General features: G+C 44.9%; 1 protein-coding gene across 2 annotated transcripts in view; it reads right to left on the bottom strand.

The window, feature by feature from the left end:
- Positions 1-25,187, bottom strand: part of ATIC (5-aminoimidazole-4-carboxamide ribonucleotide formyltransferase/IMP cyclohydrolase) — a 31,336-nt gene extending 6,149 nt beyond the window's left edge. Inside the window, exons 1-13 of one of the 2 annotated variants that reach the window (XM_034785979.1) lie at positions 25,030-25,187; positions 22,152-22,278; positions 20,018-20,094; positions 18,626-18,692; positions 16,761-16,849; positions 15,479-15,630; positions 15,238-15,394; positions 12,191-12,316; positions 11,893-12,000; positions 10,653-10,738; positions 9,107-9,196; positions 6,534-6,662; positions 5,368-5,460 (exon numbers count right to left, since the gene is read on the bottom strand). In XM_034785979.1, coding sequence (XP_034641870.1) covers positions 5,368-5,460; positions 6,534-6,662; positions 9,107-9,196; positions 10,653-10,738; positions 11,893-12,000; positions 12,191-12,316; positions 15,238-15,394; positions 15,479-15,630; positions 16,761-16,849; positions 18,626-18,692; positions 20,018-20,094; positions 22,152-22,278; positions 25,030-25,051 — 1,323 coding nt within the window. In that variant the 5' untranslated portion in view covers positions 25,052-25,187. Of the gene's footprint in view, positions 1-5,367; positions 5,461-6,533; positions 6,663-9,106; positions 9,197-10,652; positions 10,739-11,892; positions 12,001-12,190; positions 12,317-15,237; positions 15,395-15,478; positions 15,631-16,760; positions 16,850-18,625; positions 18,693-19,746; positions 19,872-20,017; positions 20,095-22,151; positions 22,279-25,029 lie in introns of those variants that run through there. The other variant, XM_034785981.1, reaches the window with a different exon arrangement.
- Positions 25,188-26,213: the final 1,026 nt, after the last annotated feature.

Raw genomic sequence — 26,213 nt, 5'->3', positions numbered from 1 at the left:
GGGGGGCGGGGAAGAGGCTACTGGCGGGAAGGAGTCCAGGGAAGCAGCAGCAAGGTATCTGACAGAGCAGAACATGGCTGCTCAGCCTAGGGTCCCCAGAGTGGAACCTAGTGTAGCAGATGGGTCTGGGTTCCCCATTAGCTGCTGAGAAGGTGGCATGAAGCCCCCCGACAAAAGGGGATGAGGACAATTTAAAACCCTGAGCGAAGGGGTGCAGGGACCTTGGGTCCAGAGCTGGGGACCGAAAACCAAATGTAAGGATTAGGGTGACTGATTGTTGGACTTCGTTGTGGGGCTAACTGTGACCTGGCTGGAGGGCCAAGCCATGAGACGTGAGACCACCACAGGACTGGAGTGACTGCCGGCCGTGGATGCTAGAAAGGAAAGAGCTGCTGTGTCCACGCCCAGCCATGAGGGGGCGAACCAGTGGTGAGTCCACTCTTCTATGTGCCTAAATCCCTTGGATCTGAGCCTAGGTGACTTGTCCAAGGTCAATTCAAACAAAGCCGGTGGCCGAGCAGAGAGCTGAACTGGGGTCTTGAGTCCCACCAGGCCAGCCCCCTAACGGCTGGAAGCTGAAGCCAGGCAAATTCAGACTGGAAATAAGGAGTACATTGTTAGCAGTGAGTAATGAACCACTGGGACAACTTTCTAAGAGAAACACTAATTCAGCCAGGAATTATTTCAGTGACATTGTCGGACCCGTGTTACGCAGGAGGTCGGCTAGATGATCAGAGGGGCCTTAGAATCCAAGATCATCCTGCTCCTCTAGTTCTGTGTCTTCAATGGGACTGACTACCCCAGACTGGGCGCACAGCATAATGCATGGACGGATGGACACACCCCCCCCCCTTGAAAAGTCTCATTAGCCCCCTGGCCCAGGGTGAGTACGTTTTGTTTTGATGTACCGGTAAAGCACTAATCCCCCCTCTCATTTTCATTGCTGTAGCAGGGGAGTGGAATGGATTCTGTGCTTGGGCTGGTTGCTTTTCAGGGCAGTTTTGCCAGGCTGGGCTGGGCACACATCCCCAGCTATTTCAAAACCAGAGCTCACAGGAAAGTAGAAACCCCCTTTCATAGTTTCTTCCTGCGCCCATTAAGTCGAGACGGAAGAGTTAACCAGACGGGCTAGTGTAGAGATGCTGTGCTGAGGCCAGCAGCCCTGGCCAATGCCTCAGACTTTCCGATGCAGCTAGATTGCAACAGATGTTAAAGCTATAAGTCGAAAGAAAGAAATGAATCATTTGCCTTTTCATTCATCAAGATGTAATGAGGTCACCTTTTACCAGAGCTGTAAAACACACCTCCCCCAAAGAGTAAATGAAAGACTCAGGCTGTGGTCTTTCTTGGGCTGACACTTTATATCATTTGCTCTTAATTAACTTATTGCTACTGTGTTTAATAAATCCATAGAGTTGAATATGAGCAATGTTATTAATGTCATGATATGAAGTAACAAAAATAGGGCCCGGCTTTTTTTAATGGTGCTTTTCATCAGTACATCTCAAAAGCACTTTATAAAGTATGACCATTTTACAGATGGGGAAACTGAGTGACTGGCTGTGATGGGGCACTGCCCCTCACTGGCAGAAAGGGGGTTAAAAGCAGTCCTAGGGAAGCTGTGCTGGAGGCAGCCAATTAGAAAGGGGCCGAGAGGAGTAGCCAATCATGGCCTAGCAGGCCCATATAAGACTGGCCGCAGGCAGAGCAGAGTTCAGAAGCTGACTGGAACTTGAGGGGAGAAAACCAGACTCCTAGTAGGGGTAAGAAGCCTCAGCACTGAGGACAAGTCAGTGCTGCAAGCAGGGACTGGGGAGCTAGAGAGAGCTCCTGGCTGGCTGCTAGGGCCTGCAGGCTGAGGCCCTGAGGTAAGGGCAGAAGAGGGTGCTGGAGCTGCATGGGAAGCCACGCCAGGACAATGGACTGCAGTTGCCACTGAGGAAAGTGGCTGGGTGGAGATTGCAGGTCTCCTGGAAGAGAGCCCCGAACGTACACAGAACCCTGATGAAGTCTGAACCCAGAAAACTACTTCCACTGATGCAGTTTCAGCATTAGAGCTTTAGCTTTTTTATTTCCCTGGCAACCTATGTAGTCTGGCTAAATTAAGAGATTTACTTTCATGCCTCTGCATTCATTCTGAGTAACGAGTGAAGTCTAATGCCCTCTTAAAGTTTAGATGATAAAGAATGTTGCAGTATATATTCCCAAGTGGACAAAATGCAGCGTGATAGCTGAAAACTTTTATTTTAAATATTGTAGACATTTAAGAAAAACGGGCCCATTTTATCTTTAAGATACTCTGAATGGAAGGGGGAGGGGAGGCTTAATTGCAATTTTTAATTTAGTAATAATGATAATGCCCAACTCTCATATCATGCTTTTCATCAATAGATCTCTGAGCGCTTTACAATCTTAATGTATTAATCCTCCGTGACCCTGTGAGGTAGTACTATTAACCCCCACTGTACAGATGGGGGAGCTGAGGCTAAATGACTTGCCCAGGGTCACAAAGAAAGTCTGTGGCGGAGCAGGGAAATGAACCTGGGTCTCCCAGTGCTCTAACCACTGAGTCATCCTTTCTTTCCTGTGTCATTAAGGAGTGCGAACCAACATGCTGCCCGGTATTATAATGGTTGGTTTTGCCATTACAGGAAAGCAGACAAAGTAAGGGAGAAGGTCCTTCCTGCAATTCTTGGTTTACTGCAAATTAAGTGACATTTCCACAAATGCTTCTTCCCATCCCAATCCTCCCCAACCCTAATTAGCAACCTGCCCTGCTTGCAGCATCTGTTCCACTTACAATTCCAAAGAAACCGATCTGGTTGAAAGAAATCATGGGTCACTGAGATACAAAAGATCCTCTGAAAGAGGGGGGTTGTAGGTAAGGCAACCCCATGGGAATCAAAGGAATGGAAGTTGGGAGCACTCAGCACCGCGTAGGATTGAGCCAGTAGTCCAGAGACTGCACACATCAGATGCCTAGACTATGTCTTAAGACAGTTTGTGATGAATTATCAATCAAGTTTCCCTTCTCAGTTTCTATTTGGGGAGGTGAACACTGAATATTCCAGGGAAGAACGCTGATCTTAAAGCCATGATGAGTGATCATCAAGTCGGTTATCTCCAGACAGCACTGCATACAGGGAATCGCTTGAGCTAGGTGACTTCTTAATTGGAATGCCATATGCAGGGACATAAAGGAAAGCTTGTGTGTACTTCAAAAATAAGGGAGGGTGATGTCAACTCCTAGAATCCCAGAGGGCATTCCATTATTTCTAGTCTGAAATTCTGTAGCTTCTGCTTCCAACCATCAGATCTTGGTCGTTCCATTAAAATAAAGGCAGAATGTACAATAAAAACCAAGAAGAGAAACATGTATGCTTGGCTAAGAGATTTCCCCTTGAATGTGCATAAGCAAATTATCAAGCAAACCTCGGGCAACGACTCAGCTGGAATTCTGCTTATACAGACATGATTCTAGCCCACTTCTCATCCATCACAACGGCCTTTTCACATACACATGGGACATGCATTACTCCAACCACCACAGAAACATCTGCAGTAGCACATTAATCTCATCACTAAAAAGGCACCAGGGGTTGATGGGGCTGCTGCTGTATTGAGTGAGCAAAGGGGGGAAGAGGAACACAGGCCAATCAGACCTTTGTCCTGGGGCAACCAGAATTAATGCTTTCTTAGATGGAGACCTATTTAAAAAGCCTCAGGGAGAGAAAATGCCAACTTTCCAGCCAAATGCCTTGTCAGAGCTATGTAGCACATGACACCAGAAAATACAGGGAAGTAACGCAGGGGTGCATTTTAACTCTAGACGATGACAATCTGGTGCATGCAGGTGAATAATACTGAGGATGGATTAAACAAGGAATCATTAAAGGTGACACACAAAGGAAAAAAATTGGGATTGTGCCTGATTTTGCTTCTGTATGGTGTGGGGGTTGGAGGTGAAGGGGGTGGAAGAGAGAGCTGAAGTTTATCAAAAAAAAAGTCTGCTTTTTTTTTTTTAAATGTAAGAAATTCTGGTTTTGTCTCACAGGGTTAGTGGAATGATGACATCACAACAGCAAGCAATTGAGAGCGGAAATGAATTTCAGTCAGTCTGTTTAAAAGTCTTTGGTAATATTTAAATACAATGCCTAATGAACACCTGGGAGCAAACAGAACAAGGAGTACTTGTAGCATCTTAGGGCTGGTCCACTCTAAGCCCCCAGTTCGAACTAAGATACGCAACTTCAGCTACATGAATAACATAGCTGAAGTCGAAGTATCTTAGTTCGAACTTAAAGGTACTTACTGCGGGTCCACACGCAGCAGGCAGGCTCCCCCATCGACTCCGCCTGCTCCTCTCACGGAGCAGGATTACCAGCGTCGACGGCAAGCACTTCCGGGATGGATTTATTGCATCTAGACAAGACGTGATAAATCGATCCCAGAAGATCGATTGCTTGCCGCCGAACCAGTGGGTAAGTATAGACGTACCCTTAGAGACTAACAAATTTATTTGTGGGCTAAACCCCACTTTGAAAGCTTATGCCCAAATAAATTCGTTAGTCTCTACGGTGCCACAAGAACTCCTCATAGTCTGTATCAGCAAAAACAAACAGGGGCTACCACTCTGAAACCTGGGAGCAAATGTTTCTGTTAAAAATTCACACCCCATCTGCTCATTGATGGTGTAACTTTTGACAACACACACAAAAGCCCACCCCCCAAGGTAAGTCTTCCATCAAAATCAAGGAAGACTTGACATTCCTGATACTCCAAAGTTAAAAGACAAACAGAATAAAAACCTCATCTACTTACAAAAAGCCCTTCTTTATACATCACAAAGCAGCAAAATAAGGCAATTAAAATATATCCTTTGTGGGTTGCCTTTAAATTAAACACTGTCAGACACCAGGTGTGAAACCCATACTCACATGCTAATACTTTAAAAATCAAATGAATGCCCACCAACAAAAAGATCCCCTATAAAAACCTGGACAGAAGCTTTCGGGAGCCGGGGGGGGGAGGGGGGGGATTCAGGCCCTGATCCTGCAAACATTTAACAACACGAACAAAATTATTCAAGTGTTTAATTCTTTGCACGCTTGATCCCTTAGTCCCTAAATCACCATCCATTCCCTGGGGTTGTGAAAAGATCCCATGATTTTGCTTTCACAGGCAGCCACTTGAGAGCTACAGAACTTGAGCTACTGTTCCATGTAACAGTGTCTAAGCCAGTTTGCCTATACTTGTTTAATAGCTTCCAGTACACTAAGTGATTTTACACCTGGTGTCGGACAAAACGTGCTATAGGCCAGTTTGGCTGAGACGGTATACTCCCCCTAGGCAGCCCTGTTTGGTTACCTGCCCATTCTTAGCATAGCAAACTGAATTGGACTGGGTGTACTTGACAGCGATGGTGGCCACAGTCAAATTCTGGATCGCAGACTCGGGCAGCTGAAACAACAGAAAGCGATAATGAGTGTATCATTTAAATAACAGATTTAAAACGTTCTGCAATTGGCTATAAATCTGCAAACCAGAAACCATTGCATGTGTTATATAATACCATAGCAAAATGACTAAAAATGACCAACAATCTGATTATCTACTAATGTTCTTGTAGCCCAAACCAACCCTAAACTCAGGTCTCGACAACTAAGTGACTGACAGTCAAACACTGGCCCTAATCCTGAAAACATTCATGCACTTGCTTAATTTTACACTGGTGAACAGTCCAGTTGCATTCACTACTCACATGTACGAAGCTAAGCTTGTGTTAACATATTTGCCAGATCAAGGCCATAGTTTGAAATTAGGGTGACCAGATGTCCTGATCTTATAGGGACAGTCCCGATTTTTGGGTCTTTCCCTTATATAGGCTCTTATTATCCCCCACCTACATCCCAATTTTTCACTTGCTGTCTGGTGACCCTATTTGAAATGCTGTTGACAATTTTATTTTACACTCAGTCTGCTACTAATTTGTTAAACTGTTTTCCCATTTACCACGTTTCTCAGCTCCCCTTGACGTATTTGACTATTTCTACATCCATATAGGTCTGCTACTTCACAGTGAAAAATTAGGACAAATGTAAAACACATGTAACTAACTGCCCACTGGTGATGTGTAAACCATCTGTGTATGGAACAGAGAGATCTAGGAGTTTATACAACACAATGCAAACAAATGAGACTATTAAACAGTGACTCCGAATGAGACCACAATGGTTTCTTACCGTATTGCTGTGGAACTGTGGCAATTAAAAGAGGAACTTCCTATTTATAATCTTGATAATCAGCAATAAAGAGCTAGATCCTGCTCGTCTTACTCAGGCAAGTAGCTAAAACGAAGGCAATGGCTCTACTTGCATGAGTAGATTTGGCCCAGTGCATCATTTTGCTGAAACCACAAGTCTGCCTGAACGTTTTAGGGTCTTTTATGATAGAATTTCACTTCCTTTGCTGATTGGAGCCCACCAGTTCACTCAAACAGTCCTCTCATTTCTCATCAATTCTCTTACACTTACATTTTTGTTCTTGCTAACAATGTTCTTGAACAGGGACCGGTCAATAACGCCGTTGTTCCTCTTCTGCGTGAGATGCAACCCAAAAAGGGTTCGAATCTCGTTTTCATCTGGCTCGTAATCAAGCTCCATCTAAAAGCAGACACACAGAAAGTACTGCTTCACGCTCTTTGAACCCTTCCGATCCAACGTCGAGCAGTGACCCTTTTGAATCTGACTTCCAGCAATAGTTTACCTTAAAAAACAATGTAAATCTTTTACATAATCCAAAACAGATGAGTGGAAAGGTGATGGGATGCCAAAACAGAGGTTGTACCAGCAAACTGGAGCACCAACTTCTCAGCACCAAAACAAAGTGTCACTTTAAGGGAGAAGATAGGGGATAGGAGTGTGCACCCTGGATGTTTAGACACATAGGGCCAGACTGTGACCCACAAAGATCCGCACGCAGAAAGGACCTTCCCTGCACAGAACTTCCCCCTCCCATGTGGCAGTGGAAGCAGGCAACCATCTTCGCAGACTTCCCCCCACCTTTACAGGGGGCATAGATGGTGGAGCAGAAGCAGGACTTGGGGAATGTGTGTTGTCTTTTCACTCTAACATTCAAACACCAAGCATAAGGTCCCTTTATAGGGAATCTGGTGACAAGCAGTGATTGAGTCTCTCAAGAATTAAAGATTTACTAGTTACCACTGCATCCTTGCAAAACTGATATAACTTGGGAGGAATCAGCCTTCAAGACTGCCTGTAATTTCTTTCCTGCTTGCCTGCAGCACCTAAGCCACCTTCTAGAGCTCTTCTGACAGTAACGCTTGAATCCGCCTCTCATCTGAAGTTGGAATTTTTTATGTGCTGCTACTTAAGTTCTTAGCTTTCCTGTGCGCGTCAGCCTCTCAGAGAGGGACTGGGATAGGAGCTACATGGATCCTTTGGCTATAGTATAAAATCTCCTACAGAATCTACAATGAAACTGGCAGAATTTAAAGTCACGTGTACGCTGCTCAGCACATGTGAGCAGGGGGCATGGTGATGGTAATCTGAATGATCTGGCAGCGTCTTGTTAAATATTTGACAAGTACTGCTATCAACGGAATATGGGATCATGCATTACCACGGCGTCTAAACTGCGCCTGCAATGTGATTATTCTTCATCACATGGGATTCTGTAGCAGGGTGGTCATCTGCTCCTGCCCGGAAGGGCTTAAAACAACCCTGGGAGAGGACTGTGGCAGAGGAAAGCTGGGCTGACTGGGGGAAAACAGCTCAGCTGTGGCCAAGCCCCAAACAGACCCAGCTGACCCTATAAAGGCCAGGGAAGCCAGGAGCAAACAAACAAACACTCTCTCTCTGCCTTTAGAGGGAGAAGGGCCTGGCTGCTAGGGAGTGTACCTGGGTACCTAAGGTGGAGCAGGGCTGGGGGAAGGCAAGAGGAGCTGGGGAGCTCCGGCCTGGAAACCCCCTGGACTGCAGGCCTAGGGAAGGCCAACTGGGTACTGGGGTTGCAAAGGGGCAGCCCACAGGTAGGCAGAGGCAGCAGGTCCAAACCCCTTTGTCTGTGGTGAGTGGCTGATACGCTGCAGTCTGCCCCAGTGAATGGGGGCTAAGTGATGACTGGCAGTAACCAAGACTGAGGTGAAGTGGGGATAGTGGGTGGGGAGTTCCCCTGGGTGGGGAGACCCCGAGACTGAGGGGTTACTGCCAGAGGGGCAGCACCCAGTGAAAGGGGCACCGGGTCCTGGGAGGGACATGGGGGCCAGCAGCAAGGCAGATCACCAGCCTGCAGAGGACGCTCCGGAGCTGGGACGAGCTAATTCCCACAGACAACCAGCAGGAGGCACCACAGGGGTGAGTCCCGCATGCTTACAGATTCAAATATGGTTGGTTTTTTGTTGTTTTTTTTTTTTTTTAAAAAGGGCTTGCTGTTGTCTTTGGTTGTACCCACAGATTGATCCTGAGATCATACAGAATCTATTTTGTTGTTTTAAAAGGCTGTGCGCGCTGATGTAACAAATTGCTCCAAATGGGTGTCTCAATTATAAGATTAATGACAAAGCTGGAGAATTTCATAGATGGCAGGGGAGGTATCTATACATGTCAGGAACAGATAGGGAGGTTGGAGCGAAGTGGAGAGCAGTCCAGAAATTTTATTTCTGTAAAGTACTGTTGCTAATGTGCATACTATTCTCCCCCCCCCCCCCCCCCCCCCCCCAAAAAAAAAAAAAACATCAATGAAGACATTCTGAAAAATGTCCTGTTTAATATAAGCCTTTACTATATCTTCATGGACATGCCACTCTGTGAAATTCTAGATCCTTTAGAAATCTAATCCCAAACTGAATCAAAACCCAATTAGCTCAATGGGAACGTTCACATGCTCTTCAATGGGCTTTGGATCAGGCATTATCTGTGCGTAGTTCTAGCGCTGTAAACTCTGATTGGTAGAAAAAAATATTTCCAAATAGTATGGAGAGAAGGCCACCGAAAAAGAAGCTTATAATGAAAATGGAGCTGAGCTGGAGCTTTGGGTGGGCTGAGAAGTCTACGCTGAAACCACAAACAACATGTAGCACACCCACCTGGAGGATACAGTAACTCCCATTTTTCTTTCTGGAGAGGATTTTGAAAGCTTCCTCCTCATAGCCTGGGGCCACTATACCATCAGACACCTGCAACACACACATACACACAGCATTAGCCCCCGAGGGGAAAGAGCAACACTAATAGGCCATTTCAGATACTGTCATTAGAAACACATTAGAGGCCTGGTCTGAAGCCAACAAGAGTCTATGGACTTCAATAGACTTTGAATAAGGGCTCAATCCTGCAAACGTTCACAAGTGCAAGTAGCATTACAAACGAGCATAATCCATTTAAGGACAACAGGATACTCACGTACTACGTGTTTGCAGGTTTCAACCATATGGATGAGTGCCACAATGCCTACAGGAGCATGTGTTTTTCCCCACTGAAGTCAATGGAACACACCTCCCACACATTTCCTATGGGTGAATTCATTCCTGTATCTATTCGAGACAGGTTTCTTGTAACGGCATACTGGAAATACTTTACCTACTATACAGAAGGCAGGTTTGTATTACGTTCTCTTTACTTTGAGCATCTTTGAAATTCAGGGTGATCAATAAAAGTCCTGGTACCTTTATGAATGTATTTGTCTAATTGGATTCAAAAGAGATGCTTTTTACATGATGGCAGGTTTTCTTTTCTAAAAACAACTAACACTTGCCTACACAACAGAAGAGGTATGTATATATGGAGCAGCACCTTTTGGACCCAAGCTCTGACTGGTCAGAGACAGACAAAGAAACTCCTCTTTCACCCATTCATTATTTCTAACTCTCGGATAATTTGAGGACACAAATAGTGACAGAATGGAACCGCATTGGCCCAAACAGCATTAAAAACTGACAGAAATGGTTTATTTTAGGGCCATAAAGTGATACGTTTCCTTTTCATTCATACTCTGCTTTCTTCCCTTCTTAAATAACACTCAGTGATATGAAGCTCAGCCTAGAACAAACACGAACACTGTTTGGTTAAGTATTAACGTTGTCTGATTTAATTTCGCATTCAGGGTTGTCATCTATTCTAGTGAATTGTGCGATATGCTCAGTTACACAGGCAAAGGGGAACCCAGCAGAATTAGGCTCAGTCTACTGGGTAGGCAGCAATCTACAAATGCATTCTTTTTTTCCCCAGGAAGAAGTAGGCAGGCACTTGTAGGGACCACTAGGAATTCCATACTGTTCCACCAGAGCTGCTGAATCACCTATTACTACAATACAATCAGGGGTTTAGAGACTTGCTTAAGTGGCCGATGAAGGTTATGATCCATCTTAGAATTTAGTGGTTTGATTGTTTAGTTTTCACATCTGCTGCCACATATGAGCCACAGCTTGAAAAAATAATCAAGACTGGTTTAAATTCTGCACCCTGGATATTAAATGATTGGAACGGACCAATAAATACAAATGAATAAAATGGACAGAAACAAAAATGGACCAAAAAAAAAAAAAAAAAGTATGAATGGAATTGCAATTACAACCAACGAGTTCACCAAGAGCTCTTCACCTTTGTAGAATAACTTGCCATTCTTTTACTAACCTCTCTGGAAATGATTTTAGCAGTCGGGACGTCACAGATATCAGAGAGAGCGATGAAGTCACCAAAAGAAGACATCCGATCAGCACCTGCAAAATAATGTTTAAAAAGTAATTCAACTCTAGCACACAAGAAAACCCACACCTACACCCCACCAAACCATTCATGACTCACTTTCTTTCCTCAGAGGTTGCTAATTTCATCACAAAGCAGAAGAAAGGGACACTTAAGAATCACAAGGAAGGGGAAAAAATCTAGGGCAGTCTCCCTGCCACAAAACCCATCCTAAAATATTTCTGTAGGTTCCTATTTTCCTCCTTCACATTCTCATTTACGAAGCTTCTGTAATGAATGTCTTATATAACACTGACTTTTCTAAGCAAAACCAGAGTCAGAAATGTACATCATAGCCATTTTGTATTTTATATTTAATGAATTGGTGCTCATTTAAAACCAGAGACAAATTGCACCAGATGACACTGTGGAGGTTTCCCATTCACTCAGGTCAATGGTCTTCAGTGTCACCCCGCAACAACCTAGCTTTCTAATTGTGACAGAGAATGCCAATCGTGTAGTAGTACTTTTACTTTAACAATGACCATCAGAGGTGACCTACAAATTGGGGGAGAAAAACTGGGTGTGTGTCAATTGTTTCCTTTTGAAACTGAGATTTCATCTACCTGCTTTTCCTGGAACGTGATGGACAATGGGAGAATGAGCAGAATGACCTCAAAATATCAAGAGTGAAATCTGAGCCACTGAGAAGGGGCAAAAAAATTTTTAGCCTTCCTTTTTTTGTTTCTGTCAATACTTTAAACTCAAATAGAAAACGAATGGTTGGGAGAAAAGATTTCTTTGTGAACGATTCAACAGTACCCCACCCACAGTTGAGGGCTGAGAGCTTCCAATCCAGTTCTCTGGTTGTCCAGAGTCTGCCAGCAAAAGCAGGAAAGAGATTTTCACTTCAGAGTTGGTTGAACTAGCTAAATTCACTTTGACTGAGAGCCAGTCCTGATTTGGATCTAGGTCCCTCAAGAGGAGAATGGATTGCGCATTAATCAACAGAGTTATTTAGACACTTCTGGAGAAAAACCAAAAAAACAAGAGCTACTCGGATCTTCTAAATATCACCATAAACTTGCAAAGAGAAGAACCTGTGAACCACACGGCACATTGCTCAGGAGCAAGTACTATTAGTCTTCTCAGTTCTTTGCACAGATTATTTTTTCACTTGCCATCCCACCTCTTGCTCGTGCATATGCAGTTGCCAAAGGTGTCAGGGTCGCGTGTAAATCATGCACCATGCAGGCCTGAGCTTCTTCCACCGTGAGTGGCAGTCCAACAGCAGCACCTGGTGGATAAAATGAGCCAAGACCGTGGAAGAAGAAAATGAGAACTAATATTCTGGTCCAACTCCTTCATATCAGCAAAGCTGCTGGGGCATTTTAAGAGGCGAGAGGACAGACACTGCAGTGGCATTCAAAGAACAGAGTGCCTGTATTTCTTCCACAAGACGAATATCAATAAGATCCCCCTCTTACCTGCAGGACTGACGTGTTTGAACGAGGCTGCTGCAGGGATATCTAAAGCCTGCTTGAGTTCTTTCACCAGCTGCCAGGCATTCAGAGCGTCGCACAGGTTGATGAACCCAGGGGATCCATTGAGAACTGCACACAGATCATAAATGTACATTAAAGGCCGAAGGCCCCTCTCTCCAAGGAGCCTGAACGCCGAGTACAAGTTATTTTAAATTTAAACTGCCACCGCTTAGAACCAAAAATTACACAAGCTGTTTTCTTTTAAACACACCGAGCACGTAGGGAAAGAAAGAGCTGTTTTCTGCCCAGCTGCTCTGGACGTTGTATAACACGAAGTGCAAGAGCGGAGCCCAAGCACAAGGCCAAGATTCTACAGGACACCCACAGAGGAAGGACAGGCCCGCAGTTTACTCACTGCACTGTGACTCGCGAAAACTGGGTTCAGTTTCTGTCTCTGCCACAGGCTGCCTGTGTGACTTTGGACAAGACATTTAGGCCCTGATCCTCAAAGGCACTTCGGCATCCAACTCCCACTGATTTCAAACTCCCATTCCAATGGGAGTTAGGAGCCAGATCTTCAGGCATTTAGGCACCGAGTATCCCTGCGTCTCACTTTCCCCACCTGTAAAATAGGAATAGCAGCCCTTTCTTCTCCCACCCATTAGTCTCCCATGTCTACTTCGGGCACAAACTGTCTCTTCCTGTCTATATACAGTCTAGCAGTGTGGAGCCCTAATTTCTAAAGAGGACATTGTAACAGAAGTAGTTAAAGAACACGGGAATACTTTATTTAAATATGTACATTTCTGCTCCCTCTATGGTGAGTCTTCTCAGAAACCCAAGATGTTTTTATTTGTTTGTTTGTTTTTTAAACTAAGTGGCTATGGCCCTGATTCAGCAGGATACATCGCTACCTCGATAGAACGCGACCCGATATAACATGAATTCGGCTATAACGCGGTAAAGCAGTGCTCTGGGGGGGCGGGGCTGCGCACTCCGGTGGATCAAAGCAAGTTCAATATAACATGGTTTCACCTATAACGCGGTAAGATTTTTTGGCTCCTGAGGACAGCGTTATATCGAGGTAGAGGTGTACTTAATCACGTGCCTAACTTTAAACACGCGTGCTGTCCAATTGACTTCAGCGGGACTACACACAAGGATAAAGTTAAGCAAATGCTTTTCAGCAAAGGACTTAATCCGGACCTTTAATCAGAAATGCTAAACCAGAAGAAGAGCACAGTCTCTCACAGCGCCCCAAATGTGAAATAATCCCTAAGTATTTTAATACTATCATGGCATCTGCACACTCAAAACTATAAACACAGAGAACCACCTCCATTTGTGTGTCTGGACGGGGGGAAGGCTGATGGGGTGTGGGGGGGGTGGGAGGGGGGAAATGTTCTTGTGTTCCTGAAGGAGATAGGACATCTGAAACTAATATTGTTCTGCCAACATGCAATGTAGATCTGCTAGCAAATCAGCTTCCAACTCCTGTCTGAGTCTCTTACGAGGTTCTTTAATTAAAACTACAAGGAAATGTGTATCATTAAAGACAATTTCTTATTAGCATACTGCCTACACGTGAGGCATGAAAGCCAGAACTTCCGAACAGTGACATGGCAAACACTATTACGAGACCAAAAAAAAGGAGCTATCCCCACCATATTTGAGGGTCATTCTGATATCATGGGGATAAGGAAAGGGAAAACAGCAGAAAACTATCTGGAGAAGCATGAAACAGAAGCCCTGTCTATATTAAAGGATAAGCTAGAAAAACAAGTGAAAGTAACCGATTGGTGAAATTTTAGAGCCACAGATGTCTGAAAGGATGCTAAATAAGGAGAAGAGGAAGGAGAACATTTTAAGAAACAGTAAAAGGTTTTTCTTCCTGGATTTTAGTAATAAGTTAGGACAAAATAAGCTGTTGCAACTCAGTCCTTATACATTGGCTTAAATGCAACTGCATAGATTTACATCAGTTAAGGATCTACCCTTTAATATGAAATTACAGTAAATCTCACAGAAACAGACTGCAGATACCGATTTTCCTCATGACAGCTACTGTCTCTCACTCTGTTCATTCGTTTAATTGCAAAGTGCTTCCTACTCAACAACCAACTCTTTACTAGAGACCTTTGCTGTGTGGCATTCGAACTAAGCAACTGCAAAACACTTCAATCCCAGGCAAACATCAAGCCACAAAATAAGCCTGCTACTGTAATGGAAACAAATCTTTCTAGAACCGAGGTGCCAGGCTGGAAAGTACTTCGTAATCCTCATAGGATACCAGCACATCATCCTGCTTCTTTAAAAAAAAAACAAAAAACAAAAAAAAAAACAGAACAGAAATATTTATCAAACACTTTTGCCTTTGTTGCAGCATTAACAATTTTACTATCTCCACCTAGTAACGGGCCTAGACCATTGCTAGGATTTATTTTCTTCCTAATTGCGTTATGTATGTTCCACTATCATGGGGATAGGGAAAGGAAACTTCTGCAGGAAACTAGCTGGAAAAGCATAAAACAGAAACCCTTTAAGAATCATAGTTAGAAAAGTAAAAAAAAAAAAAAGGGGGGGGGGGGACAAAAAACCCTAGAGAACAAGTTAGGCACTTGACTGGTTCTTCCTGACCCTAGGGAAATAAATACATATATTGCCCTGGGATCAGGCAAGACCAATCAAGCACCAATCTTACTCTCCCTGGGCTTCTTATAGCCTTGCAGGGGAGCAAGCAGCCAGAACTGTTCCGCCTACTCCCCTGCAATACAGCAGGCAGCCACTGGGGGAGCTACTGACCAAGGGATAACAGCTGCACAGCACATTCCAGCCTCATACTTGTCCTGGGGCTGCAGAGGGCGTGCTGGGGGGTGGCACCCATCTTGGTAGCAGAAGAGCTGATCCAAACCCTTCCCTTTTAAAGTCACAGAGCACGGCTCAGGGAGGCATTCCCAATTCAGAATCAAATACGCATTTTCCCAGCAGTCACCCTGGAGGGCCACAGGGTGGCCTCTGCTGCTGTAGCTCAGCCAATCCTTCTGTCTTACCAGTCAGAGGAAGCTTAGGCTTCAGCGTGTAGAGCTGTGCGGGGTTCTGGTGGGGGTTCATGCCATAACGCAGAGGAAGCTGGGATACCCCCTTGCTGTACTCTTTCCTGAAGTAATCGGAGATAGCGCCATCATACTGAGCAGTGAGAGTGAAAGCCTGAGGACAAAACAGGCAAGACTTTGGTTTCTAGGACACGCTCTCCAAAGGGAGCACAATTTTGTTCTAAAGAAGAGGACAGACCTTCAGGGCCAGCTGACGTCTGGTTTCCAAGGAGGTGTCTTTACTACTAGATGCCTTCATCTCTTCAGCCACAGAGCTATAATCTGCAGGGTCACACACGACTGTCACACGAGCATGGTTCTTCGCAGCAGCACGTAGCAGGGCTACTCCTCCTTCAAAAAAGAAACCCAGAAGCGTGTAACATTCCTCTTCCGTATCCAAAATACTTGGAAACTCACATCTTAATGTAAGGTTGATGCCCTCTGACCTAGAGCTAAGGTATCACGGTTCCCTCCTTTACTAATATTCTATGGTGCCTGCCATCTGAGGATCTCAAAGCCCTTTGCAAATATTAATGGTCCTGTATGCAAGCTCTGAGATCACCTTTCCCTCTTAACCCAATCGCACACAGCTATTAAAATATCTTTGATCGCATAAGATGCCTGGTCCTTGCAAGAACCCTGGTGAGCAGACACCAGAGACAGGACATAATTCAGGAGCTTTCTCTTCACACGACGCTGAACAGGGATGCTGTCCTGTTAGGTTAGTAACGAGGTCATGAGGAGCAAAGCTACGTATCAGAGAGAAATCCATATTTGCAAGCCCTCCCTAGATGCACCAAATCAAGGGTCCTACCCAATGTCACAGGGGAGTAAATGGTGCACAAAGACAAGCCCCTGCATTTGTAACTGCTCCTTACAATGGTGATCCTCCTGGTGCTTTTCATTGCTTAGCTTTTCTTTCCCAATGCATCTACTTCTCATTGCGTTGCCATGTGCTCCAGGAAGACACTTAATCTGCTCTCCACACTGCAAGAAAGTCTGCCCAACCTGTCTCTTCTAAACAAAGCCCCTGCATGTACACACGGTGCTTCTGTAAGTCAGGCTGCACTATTCCACCAGCTGAGCAGTGTCGCTCACCAGTCAGTTAGAATGAATCCGTGTTACTGGAACGTTCATTATTCTATTCCTGAAGGGCATCCCCATTTCACCCTGCCACCCAAGCTTGGTCAACACTCGCCCTTCCTCGACTGGCAATTGCCATAAATGTTTTGCCAAGTGGTCATGACCACCTGAGCGAACTGCGTTAACACTGTAGTACAGATCAACCAAAAAAGGGCTCAGAGTGACAATATCATTATCACCACTGCAGACCTTTATGGATGCATGAAGTCTCCCAGGAAGAGGGACAGAGGTCACTAATGGACCAGAGATCAATGCCTTTCATCAGCTATCAGTTTTCCCATAGCTATCACATCAGCCCTCGGTGGAAGGTTTGTTCTCACAGTTTCCCATGGACTTACCGATGTCTATGTTTTCAACCGCCTCCTGTACAGTAACATTTGGGGAAGACACAGTCTTCACAAAGGGGTACAGGTTACACACCACAACTCTGGAAAGTGATGGGGAAAAGCCCTGGGTTACTCATCAAGAAGTAGGGTAATCAAGTCAGGCTTAGCTCTTCCCACATTACAGTCACTGTTCTTTCCTCATGTCCTCGTTTCTGACGTGAGACCAGAGCAAAATCCTAAACTCAGATCTGTGCCTCTCCTAAGGAAGTGGAGATTGCTAAAACTCATCGATTCATATATTCTAAAGGCCAGAAGGGACCATTGTGATCATCTAGTCTGACCTCTCGCATAACTCAGCCAATAGGATTTCCCTGTATTAATTCCTGGTTCAAGCTCTGCTTGAACTACAGCATCTTTTTTAGGACAACATCCATTCCTGATTTAAAAATTTCCAGTGAGTGAGAATCCACTTGCTAAATTGTTCCAATGATTAACTACCCTGGGCTAACCATTTTCAATATGGCCTTCACAAGCCTTTCATCTTCCAGACAGTCCTATTTTGCCATGTCCCATTCACTTGGGCCTCACCATATTTCTAATCACCTTTACTACCCATCACTGTGTCTTTTCGGAGTCTTCGGGAAGAGCCGTACCCTCACCCAGTGACTTTGTGGCTGCTAACACCTGTATCTACGCAAGTCAAAACAGTAAGCCATTGCATTCACCATCCTGACTTCAATGGAGCCATGCAGATCACACTAGCTGAGGATAAAGTCCCATATCTTTTAAGTCAGTTAATCAAAATTAGATATAGTGAAGGTAAATCATTGCTTACTGGAATACAGAGCAATGAGGACACTTTATTCCCTTCTGAATTTAGCCAGGTTTTTTCTAACATCCTGTGTGCCTTGGGCTGGGATTCTCACTGACCTATGTTGATTCCTACGTTTTTACACCCTAGGTCGGGGTAGTCGATAGATGGACCGCAAGCCAAGTCTGGCCCACCAGACACGTTTGAACAGAAGGCAAGGTCTTTTTATTTACTTATTATCATTACTGTGGTGTGAAAATGTTTCTCTGGATTCTGAACCTTGATTATAGCTTGACCAAAAAAATTGGACCTTGACAGAAAAAAATAATCGACTACTCCTGCCCTAGGCTGTCAAATCCAGCCCAAGACCGATCTGTGCAGACTATTTATCACAGCTCAATTCCACCTCCTTTCATGCGGATCAATCCCTCAATAATTTAATTCAGCCACTTGTTTTTAAACTGAATGCAATACAAAAGAAGTAGTGGTTACTTATGTCTGATCATTACTCTGAGGTGATCAATCCGCAAGGCGAGTTTACTGATAAAGAAACTAATGCAGATATAGAGCAAGATGAACAGAAGGGATCTATGTTACTTAGTGTTTTGACCTCTTGGGATCCTATCTGCTCTTTCACGTTGACCCTGGAAAAGAGCTATTTGTTGTCTATAATCTAGCCCAACGACCTTTGTAGGGGCCCATCCCAATTCTTATGTTTAATCCATCTATCTGTGTGTTGAAATTCAAACAGCTCTGTGCAAATCTCAAAGTGTATGTTTATTAAGCAAACATTTCAAAAATCAAAAATAAAATGGTCAGATCAACCCCCTTGAGCCCTTTTTGCTACAGTTCTAGCTAGAAAGACAGATCTGCAACAAACTAACCAATAAAATCCACGTACCCAGTGATTCCAACAGGGAAAAGGAACAAGAACACAGATGTGCCTTTTCCTCTTTGGGGATGGTGCTGCGATCCCTTCCACTCCCACTCACTGGCATTCCCTGATTGGTCTCTAAACTTTTTCTCATGATTGCTGGTTAACTGCGCCTCGTATTCAGACATTTACCTTACAAGGCTGAATCCCAGTTTGTCCATATCAGCTCCATCTTCTGGAATATTACGAGCCAAGATTCCTAATTACAAAAACAGTAGGTTTTTGAACAAAGGATAATTAAAACTTTCTCAGCCTCTTTCTTCAGAGTACATGCTCTCTCTGAGATTTTATTCCATAAACACATTCTGATTAGGTTTAAGTTACAACAGCAGCAGCAAAAATCCCATTGTATTGGCTTTCTGGCTGCTCAACTTTCACTCAAATAGATTTTCCAGCACTAAATCCCGGGGGAACTCCAAGTGCTGAACACAAAGCCCCAAAACAACCGCACTTAATGAGCTGCCAGCTGCTTATCTTAAAACGTGGGAATGGTCACCGAAGGCTCTGGTGCATAGGTAAGGAGGAAAAAGCCACCCGTGATCTGCCACCCAACAATACATAAACCCCATGAAATAAATGAGGAGGTAACAAAGTGGAGCCTTGAGCAGAATGACACAGCTGACAGGCTGGCGTACAGTAAATGGGAGAGGAATCCAGAGCTGAACATCCCCCGAAGAGACCCTACTTTTCCAGTCCTCTCAAGAGTGTGAAATGAGATGGCCAATAGGTCCAACCCTACGGATCTCAAGTGCTGCAAAAGGAAATGAAGCACGAGATGGCTCTTTGGGTGGACTGACCAAATAACTGCAGTTCTTCCAAAAGTAAGAGCTTGAATCACCTCAATGAACAGGGAGCCCGTGAAGCTTACAAAATGCAGGAATCACCCACCAAAGCCGAAGCTGCCATGGGGCCCCATTCTGCAGGCCAAATTCATCTACAGGCCAAGTTCAGTGGAGCTGCACCTGCTGGAACAGGTTTAAATTTCAGTCTGCCAGGAGTTTGCAAGGGAAGCCCAAGGCAGGCCACACTGCTTTGCAGTAAGATCGCTGCATGTCACAACTCTCGAGTACTGTCAGAGCTGAGCCGCTCTGCTTGCAGCTGAAACCAAGCTGAAGTATTCTTCCTGTAGATACAGGCTACGCCCAGGACGACAAGCCGTTCATTGTGGTCAATCATCATCAACAGAGAGGGCGGCCACTGCACATGCAAGAGCCTCCTGGCATGTCTCCTACTGAGTGAACAATGCCTCCTACCTTGTTGCTAGAGTGATGAGAGGTGACTCCTCTGCCTCCAGCATCCTGGAGGGAAGGAACTAGTCTGACGAAAGGGTGCTGGTCAGTGTGCCACACATTCTAACAGCCAGCGAACGATGCAGCTCCTGTTGATTGCGTGTGGGTTACAACTGAGTGACCTGCAGCTTCATCGGTCCTCATTCCCCAATTCTTCCACCCAATCCCCTGAAGGGCCTCCAGCAAGCCCCCTTGATTTCCGTTTCAAAATGGAAGGACATCGGCAACAACTTACCAGCATGGACTGCGGGGTGCAGGGTTTTCACACGTCCCCCTAACATTTCAGGAAATCCGGTCAGATCGGACACATCTCTGCTCAAGGGGGAAACAAAACATTGAAATGACTGCTCAGCGCTTGACAGATTGAGTGGTTCTGCAGGCTCCATATTCTCATTCATGGCCCTAATCTGGTCCCCCATCAGAGTTTTAACACTGGCTGCAATGGGAAGAGGTTCAGACCCTAAAAATCTCCAAACTTTCAAGGGATGCCCAAGATTAGGAAGGCCAAAAATAAGACTTTGCAGCTCTGAGTGGATGAAAATCATGACTTCTCTGTCTCCAATCACTACTGAAGAGAGAGCACGATTCTCGGAAGTGGCAGGGCTCTGTATGTTCACAAGACTGGAGCAGATGGAAGGCATGATAAATAGGTTGTTAGTGTATCACACAACTCAGTTTCTTCCAGTATTGCATCCTTGTTGTGAAGAGCTGGTAGACGTTTCAGGACAGGGAGTCACAGAAACTATTCTGCGTTACGGTTGGTATGGTTTATGGTTCCATTACATCTCTCTGACACTAGCTAGCAAAATGGTCCTGCGAGTAACCGTTGTTAGCAGAAACATGCTAGGAATGCTCGTTTAACTCTCTTCCACAATTTTACTGATTTCCGACACTTAACAAGGTATAGAGCTGTATTTTATGTAAAACCTACGTCCAATGCAGCATAATAGAGGAAGGACACTGGTTTCCATATCTGCCCTGAACAGCACAGCAGGAGTTCCCAAAATAAATAAATAAATAAATCTAATGGGCATCAGCTGCTTTTCCCATGAATGGAAACAAAGCATGTATTTTTTAATCAAATTAAGCTGACCTGCACCGTTATTTTGTGAATGGGCTTTTATACTGAAATAACCAGCCAAGTCAACGTGACCTACAAAAAAACAACATTACCTCTGTCTTAAACTATTTTATCCTGGAAGATATGGACTAGATCACTTAATAAGAACTTGTACAAATGAGCTGTGAGATCAATCTTAGAAGAAACATTATATGGGGAAGCTGACATAATCATTTTAAAGATCCAGCATTTTAGATACAGTATTATTATTCTGCTCTCAGACAGACATTCAAGGTATCAGCACCATTCCTCCTATAAAATGTGGCTTTAATCCCACTGCTGTTATATTGTTCACTGTTCTTCATAGCGAACCGTAGCTAATGCATTAAGAAATTATGGATTTGCTTTTCATTTCCTTCACCTCGTGACTGTTTATAATTAGAAGGAACTGTAAATTGGGGAGGGAATGAGACTAACGTGACCATCCTTAAGTGCTGTCACCGCTAGAGAGAGGGACCAGAAACACAACCTCAGGGGAATTTTGGAGGAAGCATAAATTCATGGAGACACCACCAGCTTCTTTTGCCATGGTCATTTGCGGAGAGGGTGAACAACAGCCAGTCAAGCCAAGCACTTTAACAGATTTGCCATCATTACACGGGAAACTATTTATATTTGACTGAAACTGCTTTTGAATGGTGGAGTGCGGAGACCCAGAATCAAAACATTTCCTCAAATCACAGGCCGAACTGGCTAGAGACTCTGCGTGTCTCCCTTTTCAGTGGAGGAGTGCTCACGCTTTCCTGCCTGTCACACACTGAGAACACCCAAAATCATTTGCCACTTTTGAAAAGCCAGGCCATCGTTTTCAGACAGACAATTTGTGGTTTTGAACAGAAATAATCTCCAAATCCCCATAAAACCCTGTAACATTCCCTACTCTCCAAGAAGGGAGAAAGACCAGTTTTCAGCTGCCAGCAGAGACTAGCATTAAGGCCTGATTTTTTAAAACAACATATTGCCTCACAGGAGAGGAACTGGGTCAGGGCAAACATGAGAACACCTGGATTGCAGGAACCCTCACTTCCCCATCAGTCACCACACACACTCCCTCATCTCAACAGTCTTTGGACTCAATCTGTTTCCAGCCAAGGAGCCAGACCTTGAGTTCTGTTGCATTTAAATGGTATAGTTCCCTCCCCATCTTCGCCTCAAATCACGGCAAACTAATCAAATGATTAACATTTTCAGAAGGTTTGATGTATTTTTGGTTGGGAATAACGTTGACACAGAGAGAGAGAGCTCTTACCTGACATTCAGGCCAGCATGCCTAAGACAGTTTGCTGTTCCTCCAGAGGCAACCAAACCCAACCCAAGAGAGTTGAGGCATTTTGCAAATTCCACCAGGCCAGTCTTGTCTGAGACGCTGAATAAAGCTGGAAGAAGAGAAGAGAGGGAACATTCTGGTAACACACAGGTGGATTTTTTCCCCCTTTACTACATTGCATAAAGTAACAGATTTGAGGCCAAATATGCAGCTAACCTCACTAAACAATTTTTAAATCAAAACTAGAAACTACTCCTGTAGACAATCTGCATGTTCAAATGCCAACATGGTCTGCTGCTGGCTGAGTAACTGCCCAGTCTAACAGTATCATTAAACATTTGCCTGTACTCCTGGAAGGCCGTGAGGCCTAGGAGAAAGAGAACTGAACTGGCATTAGGTTCTACACTTCCAGCTCTGCCACTGGCCTGCTGGATGACCTCGGGCAAGTCATTTCACCTCTCTGTGCCTCCGTTTCCCCATCTGTAAAACGGGAATAATGACACTGACCTCCTTCGTAAAGCACTTTGAGATCTATGGATGAAAAGATAGGAGCTGGGTATTGTTTATAATAATAGTGTTTAGGTGAGGTTTTGGGGGTGAGATTTGAATGCCCAATTCCCATTCATTTTAAAATTAATAATTTTGATTATTAATATGAATGGGAATTATGGTGGGGGGGGCGCAAATTATGTTGACAGCTTTGAAGAGCTCGGTCAGGATATTTTTTCTAAAACACATGCTTAGCTCCAGTCATAAGGTGATCGCTTACACAGGAAGGAAGAATAATTCCGGCTGACGTTTTCTGGCCTGTGTAATGCAGGATTCAGCTGAAATAACCACAATGGTTGCCTTCTGGCATTTCATATTAGTCTAATTCCACCTGCAAGACCAACATACAACCGCAAATTTTTTTTGTGCTCAAACGGAGTGTCCACAACTCTGAAAAATAAGGCCCCGGATATTTACAAAAATAGCAAGTTGCTTATTTCACTTGGCTTGTGAGTAGCTAATGGAAACTTTACAAGGGAAGAACAACAGTGTCTATGAATGGATTTATCAAAAGATGGCACACGGTGACCGTGAATTCTTATCTACTATCTTAGCAGTGCAGATTAATGGCACCTACAACCCACAGTTCACAGATCCAGCACATTGATATCATTAAGCCCTGAACTTGCAAACATTTACCTCTGAGTAACTTCATGCATAAAAAGTTACTCAGATGTGTTTGCAGGGTCATATCAAGCAGGAATGGATGCAGTTGCTACTGTCCTGAGCGTGCTGCTCCGAGTTAACCAGATTTTATATTTCAAAGTGCTTTACAAGCATTAAACACAGACACTCCTAGGTATACCTTCATTTTATGATGGGTAAACCGAGGAAAAGAAAGGTTAAGTTACTTGCCTAAGCAAGTGCCATAGCAAATTGGCGTCAGGAATAGAAAACGCAGACCCAGTCCCCTGCTGTAACTACAAGATCTTAACCAATGCCCTGACCAGGGGTTTGGATCCAAACATGCAGACCCCCAGAGCATCAAAGAATTGATTGCAAAGCTGGATCTCTTAACATTTCTAAGTGAGGACACCAGGTCCCAGAAGATCAAGGAGTAGGGAAGGCAGTTTTTTATTCACTATTTTGAAGGAGCTTCTGTGTATTCATAGCTGCATCTGCTTATATTTCCAGCCAAATAGAGTGAACAAGAGTTTTTTAAGTTATCAGCCCTGCAGAACCAGCGCAGCTACAAAGCGAGCTGGGTTCTATTCAGCTCCAGACATCACCCCAACTAATAACTAAGGCCATGACCACACTTACAAGCTTACAGCAGCCCTGCTGTAAGAGCATTCGTGTAGCCATGTTACGCTGACTTTATGTTGCTCAGGGGTGTGAAAAAAAACCACACCCCTGAGCAACAAAAGTTTTGCTGACATACGTGTTAGTATGGACATGGCCTAAATGCCATGTTAACAGTCATGGCATGGGGCCAATTCATGGTTGTGCCTTGCACTTTGTGCAGTTATTTACATCTGTGCATCTTACTAGATGACCTCCTGAGGGCTCTTCCAACCCTACTCTATGATTCTATGAAATGGCGCTAGGGTGACCAGACAGCAAATGTGAAAATTCGGGACGGGGGTTGGGGGTAATAGGAGCCTATATAAGAAAAAGACGCCAAAAACGGTATTGTGTCTATAAAATCGGGACATCTGGTCACCCTAAAGGGCACGCCCCCAGATCTAAAATGCTATTTAGAAACATTCTGCACATGCTTTACAGTCATGTGACACTGGTGCAAATGACTGTGATTTGGAAACCCTGGACAATCGCAAAGGGAACCCAACCAAACCCCAACCCCTGTGCGAGAAATGTTGTTTCTTACATTTCAAACAGGATTTCACTGCACCCTTGCAGGGCGTGAGGGATTTTGAGGTGGGAGAATCCAACTAATATTTTTAACACCCAACATAGAAAAAATTCTCCCAGGCCCCATTTCAACCTGCCCAGGGATGTACAGAGATCGTGTTTCAAACACCTGCTCAGAAGCGTCATCGGCTCTTCTCCCCCCCTCCCCCTTTTTCCATGACCTGGGGCACCAGCAGCTCAACGCCCTTTCGCTGGATCGAGCATCAGCTCCGGATCCAAGCAATGCATCGTCAGGCCCAAGCACTACAGCCCCGGATTTAACCCCCTCCTCCCACAGACCCCAGTCACGCTGCGCCCCACGCAGATCACGAAGGGTTAATGCCCCCCTCCCCCGGGCTAGGCCGGAGGCTGCTGCCGGAAAGGCTCAGACACTGCAGCTGCAAACGGGGGAAGGGGGGAGGCGCTGCAAGACCCCAGGGCGCGCGGCGCGGGGCGTTACCCAGCTGCTGCCCCGTAGCCATGCTCTGCGGCGGGCCCGATCCCGGCGGCGGCTGCACTTGGTGGGGGGCAGAGAGCAATGCACGTGGGGCGGCCCTAGGAAGCGCCGGGCAGGAAGTGGGGTTGCAGCTGCATGCTGGGAGTGACGGAGCCGTCTGCGGAGCCCCAGCCCTACGTCCCCCCAAGGGCGGGAACCAGCCGAATACAAAATGCAGAGCCACGCCCCGCCCTATTCCTGGTGTAGGGCCCCCACGTGTGTCTGCATCCCACAAGCAGGGCCGCCCCCCGCCCCGGGAAATTGCCTGCATGCAACAAAGCAAACTTCAGATCCTCATCCCAAGCCTAGCTAGGAAGGTTTGACCAGTATAGCCGTACCAGCAAATTGTAGATGCAGTTTTACTAGCAAAAAAAGCCCCCCAAACCAACCCACCACCACCACAAAAACTTCTAACTTCTTATACCACTGGCTAAGGCTTTTGCAGGCAACGCTATGGTGTGTGACAAAATCCCACAACTAGGCTGGCAAAACTTTCTAGCATAGACCTGCCCTAAAACCCAGGTCTTCCCCAACCAGCCCCCCACAAAAGGTCCAGAGCTGGTAGAAATTTTCCAAATTTCAATTAAAAATGTCAAAAATAGTTTGAATTTCAATTAAAGGACAGGCTGGGTCTAAAATAACAAAATTTGTGCAAAACCTGGTTCTTGAGTAAAATGATCATTGCAGTTTTGTCTCAAAACAAGCATCCTCCCCCACCCCTGCAATGAGCCATGAGCAGATGTGGTTCTCAACCAGGGGTACAGGTGCTCCTGGGGGGGTACACAGAGGTCTTTAAGGGGGTACATCAACTCGTGCAGATATTTGCCTAGTTTAACAGCAGGCTACATAAAAAGCATCACCGAAGTCAGTACAAATTAAAATTTCATACAGCCGATTACTTATACAGCTCCACGTACTGTACACTGAAATGTAAGTACCATATTTATATTCCAATAGATTTATTTTATAATTATATGGTAAAAATGAGAAAGTCAGCAATTTTTCAGTAATAGTGTGCTGGGACACTTTTATTTATGTTGTTAAGTATCACCTACAAGATCTTCACCAAGCATTCTCAAAACTACGATACCCACACAAGGAAATAAAGAAACAAATCAACAGAGCCAGACGTGTACCCAGAAGCCTCC

The sequence above is a fragment of the Trachemys scripta genome, chromosome 11, assembly GCF_013100865.1.
Source record: "Trachemys scripta elegans isolate TJP31775 chromosome 11, CAS_Tse_1.0, whole genome shotgun sequence".
Classification (NCBI taxonomy): domain Eukaryota; kingdom Metazoa; phylum Chordata; order Testudines; family Emydidae; genus Trachemys; species Trachemys scripta.
This window is presented reverse-complemented; position numbering and strand designations above follow the sequence as displayed.